The 9210-nt window shown below is 39.9% G+C and overlaps 1 protein-coding gene across 1 annotated transcript in view; it reads right to left on the bottom strand.

The window, feature by feature from the left end:
* The window catches only part of CENPI (centromere protein I), a 70878-nt gene that overhangs the window by 21829 nt on the left and 39839 nt on the right, over window positions 1-9210 (bottom strand). The window contains exons 16-18 of the mRNA XM_006164857.3: window positions 6360-6454; window positions 1845-1980; window positions 326-450 (exon numbers count right to left, since the gene is read on the bottom strand). Coding sequence (XP_006164919.1) covers window positions 326-450; window positions 1845-1980; window positions 6360-6454 — 356 coding nt within the window. The remainder of the gene's footprint in view (window positions 1-325; window positions 451-1844; window positions 1981-6359; window positions 6455-9210) is intronic.

The following is a 9210-nucleotide window of genomic DNA, read 5'->3' as shown; positions in this document are numbered from 1 at the left end:
CGTGCCCAAGATCCCGAGAGGAGAATGGAGGAGAAGAGATTACAGCGTGGCCATCTGGGGTGGGGGATGATTTCTCGCTTTCTGTCTCTCTCTGTCTGTCTGGCGAGCACATGCGCCCTAAAAACCTCTCAAAAAAAAATAAATAAATAAAAAGAAAATGAATTGGAGATTTTACTGGGTTGTTGGAAAATTGTGATACATTTTCTCTATGTTTTTCTATGCAAGAATGCAACATGGCTTTTCTGACAACCCAATATTATATTATAGTTGCAAGATGAAGATAAAATTATGATGTACTAATTCATAAATCAGGAAAGCTTTGTACCTGTACATAATGTAACAGAGCTGGTTCAGAATACTGGAATCCAGGCTGAGGAGTGCAGGATAGAAGATCCCAGGAGGAAACAACACCACTAATGGAAGGTTATAATTTATGTATATGTCACATACCTTGTGGGAAGAATGACAACATTAGTATATGTTGAAGAGTTCTCCTGAACTCCTCTACGAAATTCACCCAAATATCAGTAGAAGATAAACAATAGGGGCCAGCATGTGGTATAGTGGTTAAGGCACTGGACTCCCACATGGCTGACTACAGTTTGAGTCTTGAACCTGGCGGCTTGAAGCACATTTGTGTGCATGCCCAAAATCCCAAGAGGAGAATGGAGAAGGGATTGCAATGTGGCCATCCCCCCAGGATGGGAGGAGGTGATTTCTCACTTTTTCTCTGTGTCTCTGGCAAATACATGTACCCTATAGCAAAAATCTCTTTAAAAAATAATGATATAATCCTAGGTTTGGACCTACTCAATTCCTAATTAGAACAGGTAGCAATAGGCCTATTTAAAATATACCTCACCATAGAGTATTATTTTTAGAAGACCATTACTAAAGTCTTTAATTTTTTTCTGGGGTACAGGGTAGAAGAAGAGAACATTTCTTTCTCAAGTCTCTTAAATACTTTTTTATTAAATTACGTAGCTGTCAACCTGGCAAACAAAGGGGAATGTTTCTGAAGCAAATATTCAACACAAGATAACTAGACATTAGTGAAGGTAAGAAAAACGAGAGTATAATGGGGTACTTCATAGATAATGGTTCTGGCTAGGTAGAATACTATAAAATAATTAAAGAGAAGGATAATCATCATAAAGTTACTAAGTACCAGGAGAAATAAGGTAGTTTAAAGGTGGGAGAGAATTTCTGAAGAAAAAGGAGAAATCTTTGGTTTTTGCCAAGGACTGAGGATATGCAGTGGATGAGCAAAAAATTATGCTAGAAACAGACTTCTGTCCAGGGACAGCACTATGACAGGTATTAAACTGGTATCTGGGGACTAGCAGATGGGATGGTGGTTGGGGTGCTAGACTTCCACATGGCCGACCATGGTTCGAGTCCCACGCCTAGTGGCTTGAAAATCATACTGGGTACATGTGCGTATGTGCCCCAAATCCCAAGAGGAGACTGTAGGAGAAGGGACTGCAGCATGGCCATTACCCCTAGGGGGTGAGTTCTCATTTACCCTCTCTCTGTCTATGACTTTCTCTATCCATTGAGTGCATGTGCCCTATGGCAAAAAATCGTTTTTTCTTTTTCTTTTTTTTTTAAAGAAAAGTGGGATTTGGACATTAAAAAAAAAAGCATTTGTTTTCCCATTTTGCTTTATGAAAGCTAATTACTCAAATGATAATAAAGTGCTTAACATCAAAATGTGAGGTTATTTTAACTATTTAAGTAAGTTTATAATCCACCTTAATGGTTGTACATAAAATGTAAATAATAGGCTTATAGAATGAATAGGATAGCAAAAATCTAAATAGGGAAACCGGAATGTGTACTACCGTCTCATAAAAATCCAAAATAAAGTGCAGCAAGAAAGTGCTGTTGTTCTCCAAGCGCATTGCAGTAGTGGACAGCCACCCTACATAATGAATCAGTTTCGACACAGAGTCCATGGATCCACCCAAAGTTGTTTCTCTGCAATAAGAAACCATAACATTCAGATCTAGATAGCAAAAATGTTCACGATTTCCAAGCCATACTTCGATAATATACAATAAAAAGTTAATAGGGATTTCAGGACACTAACAGTGCTCAAACATATAATTCATTTTTTTAAAAATCATAGTTTTTTAATCACAAAACTACACTTAGCCCTCTCTAGAATCATTAAGATCAATTCCTAGGACATCCTTAGCAACCAAACTCTATTAGTACATATCAAAGAAATAAAGGATTAACTTTCAGACAGACTTTACATAATGTTACCAATGTCCAGAGACCTAGCAGGGACCCCAGCACAATTAGTTTCTAGTAATGGATAAGCATTGAAATGTAACACTCCTCAATTATGGAAATCCTTGAATCAAAGACATATAAAGTGACACCTGGGCCAGCATTGTGGTCTGGTGGTTGAGGCAACTAAATTCCATGTGACTGACTCCACAGTTTGAGTCCTGTACCCAGTGGCTTGAGAAACACTGGGTGCATGTGTGCATGCCCAAAAAAATTAGAGAGATGGAGAAGAAGGGATTGTAGCATGCTCATTCCCCATGTGGGGGTGCTTTCTTCTCCCCTTTCTTGTCTAGCAAGTATACACACCTTCTAACAGAAAGTGGGATTAGTGTGTGTGTGTGTGTGTGTGTGTGTGTGTGAGAGAGAGAGAGAGAGAGAGAGAAACTGCCCATAACATTGCAATACAGTGACAAAAACTGAAATCAAGTTTTGCTTGAATTCTTGAGCAAAATGCTATTAAAAATATTTTCAAGACCAGCAGTTAGCATAATGGCTATGTGGCTGAACTCCCATGTAGTCGACCATGGTTCGAGTCCTGGACCCAGGGGCTTAAACTCACACCGGGCACATGTGAGTGTGTGCCCAAGATCCCAAGAGGAGAATGGAAGAGAAGGGATTGCGGTGTGGCCATCTCCCCTGGGGGGTGATTTCTCGCTTTCTATCTCTCTCTCCTCTCTGTCTTTCTGGTGAGCGCACGTGCCGTATAGCAAACACCTCTCCTCCCAAAAAAACATATACATATATATATTTTCAATAGAATTCAATTCAATCTGAGGATGTGTATAGTAATCTCAACTGGGCTAGACTGAGGTGTATATCATGCTGGGTAAAGTCTCTTCACAATCTAAATGATGTATAGCGATTTAATGTATGAACAATAAAATGTATATAAATATAAAAAAAAGAATTTAATTCAATCCTAAAGGTGAATTAGCAAACTTTTTGGCATCTTTCATTCTAGTCAAACCACATCATAGTATTTTGTATTCTTCCCAAATCAATGAACCACACACAGAAGGAGACTTGACAATGGCACAATAGTAAAATAAAATATTTTAAGAAAGAGAGAGATCACATTCACCTAACTTTTATTACAATATATTGTTAAAACTGTTCTATTTCACTATTTTTAACTGCCAGAGGGTGTATGTGGTCATATATAAGAGACACACATACAGAGAGAGAGAGAGAGAGAGAGAGAGAGAGAAAGCACCTCCCAATAGGATGTGGTCACAGCTCAATCCCTTCTCTATTTCTCTATTCTGTCAGGATTTTGGGCATGCACCCACATGTGCCCAGCATTTTCTCAAGCCACTGGGGCTAGGATTTAAACCATGGTCAGCCATGCGAGATCTGGTTCCCTTAACCACTAGGCTATGAGTTGGCACTTCATGATTAAGTTTATCCAGTTTATTCATGAGAGTGCATATACATGCATGTAAGAAAAGGGGAGGAGGGATAGAAGGGGACAAGCACCCCTCACAGGGTCTGGTCACGCTGTGATCACCTTCCCCTAGCTCTCCAGTCCATCAGGATTATGGGTATGCATGTGATTTTAGGTCTACTGGGGATCCAAACCCATAGTTGGCCATGGGGCTGCCAGTTCTGCAGTTCAGTATGCTGAGGAGGCTGGCCCTGTACTTTATTGCTGCTCTCTTACTATGTCTAATTTATAAATTAAACTTTATCATAGGTATGTAAGTATAAGGAAAAACAGGGCCAGCCAGGTGGTGTGGTGATTAGGGCAACTGAATCTCATATGGTCAACTGTGTAGTGTGAGTCGCAGACCTGGCTGCTTGAAAAACATGTGGGGCGTGTATGTTAGTATCCCCAAAATCATGAGAGGAGAATGAAGGAGAAGGGATGCAGCGTGGTCATTGCCCCCTGGGGGGGATATGCTTTCTCTCTTTTCAATTGATTTCTCATTTTCCCTCTCACTATCGCTCTCTCTCTCTCTCTCTCTCTCTCTCTTTCTCTCTCCAGCGAATACGCATACCCTATAGCAAATTACACACACATAAATATATATAAAATTACAAAGTACATATAGAGTTCAATATTATCTATGGCTTCAGGCATCTACTAAGGGTCTTGGAACATATTCCCTACAGATTAGTGAGGACTGCCTACTATAATAGAAACTTGTAGAATTAACCTTTTTCATGAAATTGTGGACAAGAACAGTGAAAAGCAACAAAAATAATCTTTCTGGGCTAGATCTGTGGTGTAGTAGTAATGCACTGCTCAAGAGAAGTCAGATCCCACATAATGACCACACTTTGAATGCCCAGCTCAGTTAGCCTGAAACATGATGAGAACAAGCTTGAGTGACCAGGATCTGATAGGCTGGAGGACTGTAAGAAGAGGAACATAGTGAGGATAAACTCTGTAGAGGATGCTCATCTCTCTTGCCTGCACACAAGTGCACTCACTTATGAATAAAGAAAAGGTTTTCAAATCTTTCTACTTTGCATAGAAAACTATGTCATGACTTTTCTGACAAACCAACACTAACCACTTACATGAAATAATTAGGTCTCATACCACACCCTTAAACTCCTATGCAAACATTTTTATACAAATTTATCAGGGCCAGCAGATGGTGCAGCAGTTACATTACTGGACTCCCACATGGCCAACCACGGTTCAAGTCCCAATCACTGGTGGCTTGAAAATCATGCCAGGTGCATATGTGTGCATGCCCAAGATCCTGGGAGGAGACTGAAGAAGGAACTGCAGCATTGCCATCCTCACTGAGGGGGTGATTTCTCACTTTTCCTCTCACTATGTCTGTCTCTGGCTCTCCCTCTGGCAAGTGCACGTGCCCTAAGGCAAAAACCTCTTAAAAATTATTTTTGTGCAAACTATCTTTTGTAGAGAGTTGTAAGATACTCACAGAGGACTGGTCATCACAGGTTTGATATGGAAGTCCATAGAAAGCCACAACACCCAGTTCTGCAGGAGCTCTTTTAGACTCTGAAGAACACTACACTGAAGGGCCAAAAAAAAGCGTTCATGAAATCCATTCATACATAACAACATTCAGAACTAACAGAGGCTTTACACTTCAAAACATCATGTTGTATGAGATAAACACCTACAAATTTCTCTCTCTCTCTCTCTCTCTCTCTCTCTTTCTCTTTCCAGCGCATACGCATACCCTATAGCAAATTACACACACATAAATATATATAAAATTACAAAGTACATATAGAGTTCAATATTATCTATGGCTTCAGGCATCTACTAAGGGTCTTGGAACATATTCCCTACAGATTAGTGAGGACTGCCTACTATAATAGAAACTTGTAGAATTAACCTTTTTCATGAAATTGTGGACAAGAACAGTGAAAAGCAACAAAAATAATCTTTCTGGGCTAGATCTGTGGTGTAGTAGTAATGCACTGCTCAAGAGAAGTCAGATCCCACATAATGACCACACTTTGAATGCCCAGCTCAGTTAGCCTGAAACATGATGAGAACAAGCTTGAGTGACCAGGATCTGATAGGCTGGAGGACTGTAAGAAGAGGAACATAGTGAGGATAAACTCTGTAGAGGATGCTCATCTCTCTTGCCTGCACACAAGTGCACTCACTTATGAATAAAGAAAAGGTTTTCAAATCTTTCTACTTTGCATAGAAAACTATGTCATGACTTTTCTGACAAACCAACACTAACCACTTACATGAAATAATTAGGTCTCATACCACACCCTTAAACTCCTATGCAAACATTTTTATACAAATTTATCAGGGCCAGCAGATGGTGCAGCAGTTACATTACTGGACTCCCACATGGCCAACCACGGTTCAAGTCCCAATCACTGGTGGCTTGAAAATCATGCCAGGTGCATATGTGTGCATGCCCAAGATCCTGGGAGGAGACTGAAGAAGGAACTGCAGCATTGCCATCCTCACTGAGGGGGTGATTTCTCACTTTTCCTCTCACTATGTCTGTCTCTGGCTCTCCCTCTGGCAAGTGCACGTGCCCTAAGGCAAAAACCTCTTAAAAATTATTTTTGTGCAAACTATCTTTTGTAGAGAGTTGTAAGATACTCACAGAGGACTGGTCATCACAGGTTTGATATGGAAGTCCATAGAAAGCCACAACACCCAGTTCTGCAGGAGCTCTTTTAGACTCTGAAGAACACTACACTGAAGGGCCAAAAAAAAGCGTTCATGAAATCCATTCATACATAACAACATTCAGAACGAACAGAGGCTTTACACTTCAAAACATCATGTTGTATGAGATAAACACCTACAAATTTCTAAATGAATTATTTATCTAATCTTATTTATTATTTATTTTTAAATTTGACCAGGGAGAGAGAGAAAGGAAAAGTGAAAAAGCAAGCCGCCAGGTCCAGGACTTGAACTGTAGTCGGCCACAGACATGTGGCCATGTGGCAGTCCACTGCCTTAACCACCACGCCACCTGCTGGCCCCAATAAGTACAATTCTATCTGCCAAATAGGTAAATAAATTTTTTTGAGAGATTTTTGCCATAGGGTGCGTGTACTTGCCAGAAAGACAGAGAGAGGCAGAGAGACAGAAAGCGAGAAATCACCCCCCAGGAGGGATGGCCACACTGCAATCCCTTCTCCATTCTCCTCTTGGGATCTTGGGCACGCACGCACACGTGCCTAGCGTGAGTTTAAGCCACCAAGTCCGGGACTCAAACCATAGTCAACCACATGGGAGTCCAGCGACATAGCCATTACACTAACTGCAGGTCCCAAGTAAATAAGTTTTTTAAAAAAGTAGTAACAGAGGCTTAGAGGTGGAAGAGACCAGGGAAATTACTATATCCAATTTAGAATGCTCTATTTGTTGTTCTAATATGGTCTCTAGGAGACACATGAATGCAAGCAAAAGTTTATTTTGTCATTTTCAATAAAAGAGACATGCTAACTGGACTGCCTCAACTTATGGCCCTAGGAACAGACTTTTCTCTAAATTACATTCATTTATGACATATATTGTGTAATTAAATAAAACATCATCCTAATTGTCCCTTTTCAGAGGTCTTTTGAAGTTGTTACAGATTTGAGTTCCCTACCCTTTTTACCTTGTGGTCTGCAGCTACAACTTACTCCTTTATTAATGGTCATAAAACCTTATCTTCTGTGACTTTGGTTAACAAACAAGTTTAGTCTTTCCTTTCTCAGACATTGCAGTGATTTCCCAGGGCCTTATACAAATCCAAATATACACATACATCATTTGAAAAGATATTTAACGCTGCAAACTTATATCTAGAAAACAAAAATCTTTAATTCTCTACCCTCTTACACTGCTCCACCTCACCACCACATTAAAAGAGGTTTTTATAATTATAAGAAGGTGTCAAACAAAAAGATTGAGAGGCACATCTCTATTCTCCATGTAAACTATTAGGTTGTCGGGAAAGTCATGACTTACATTTCTATGTTTCCCTGTGCGAAAATACATCATGACTTTCCCGACGACCCGATAGTTCTACATAAATATCTCCTGTAGACAGGAGATATTTGTCTAACCTATTCTACTGTGTGGAAACATAAGGGAACTTCACAATGTTCATGAAAATATGGAGTTAAAGTGAGAGTTTATTTTCATGTAAAAATTTGAAACCCATGCATTGCTTTTTTTCGAAATTAATTAATTTTCATTTCATTTTCTTCCATACATTCAATCACATTATTATTTGTCTTACAAAATGGATATTTCAACAGGTGAACACCTCTCCCCAGCACCTTCGATAAAACCACGAAGATCTTCAACAGATAATACCAGTCCTCTCTGTGCCATTAATGCTTTTCCTCCCTGTCCCTCCCCCAAATGGCCTTCCTCAGACCCTCCTCTTTCACACACACTATATCTGGTATTTACATCTATATACTGCGTTTCTATATCCTTTAGACAATTAGTTTCAGTCATAGAGTGCAGATACACGGTATATATTAAGTAGGGACATACAATGCCTCTCTTTCAAAAGATATTTTTGGCATAGGGGGCGTGCACTCACCAGAGAGACAGACAGAGAGAGGGAAAGTGGGAAATCATCCCCCAGTGGGGACCAGCCATGCCACAATCCTGTCTCCTCCATTCTCCTCTTGAGATTTTGGGCACACACGCACACTCACGTAGTGTGATTTTTAAGCCACCTGATCCAGAACTCAAACTGTGGTTAGTCATATGGGAGCCCAGCACCTTATCCACTATGCTACCTGTTGCCCCAGCTTTTTCATAATATGTACTTTACATAAACTTTCTAAAGACCATCTTCTTATATGGCCTCTGATGGTCCTGTATTCCACCGAGTCTATTCTACATGTTATAAGATACTGACCTATAACTAACTCTGCTTCTCACAGTCACACAGAGATGTTCCATGAGATGATTTTTCAAATACTTGAAGGGAACTAGAGAATATTAGTCTTTTTTCCTCCAAGTAAGATATTCCTAGATCTGTTACTGTCAAATTATTAATAGAACTAGCTTGAAATCATCTTGTACCCTTCATGCTTTATTTTTAGTCACCAAATAGTAACAATTTTTTCCTTCCAAATGTCCAACTTAGTCATTTCCTTTGTAAGCTAACTATAATTACCTAGATCAGGCCATCACTGTCCATATCACTTCATCTTCCTAGATGGTCTCCTTTACTTTAGTTTTATCTCCCAAACAACAAACCTTTCTCCATGGCTACTAGATTCTTGCTATTTAAGCAGTTCATCCATTATATCCATCTCCTTGTGACAAATGTGGCCTTTACATCACTTTAGTAAAGAAATAGGACTGTGTATCAAGGTCTTAAGTTTGGGACCAGTAGATAGCGTAATGGCTATGCCGCTGGCCTCCCATGTAGTCGACCATGGTTCCAGTCCTGGACCCAGTGGCTTAAACTCACCCCCGGGGTGTGTGCG

Source organism: Tupaia chinensis, unplaced genomic scaffold (assembly GCF_000334495.1).
Source record: "Tupaia chinensis unplaced genomic scaffold, TupChi_1.0 Scaffold143746_1, whole genome shotgun sequence".
NCBI lineage: Eukaryota > Metazoa > Chordata > Mammalia > Scandentia > Tupaiidae > Tupaia > Tupaia belangeri.
This window is presented reverse-complemented; position numbering and strand designations above follow the sequence as displayed.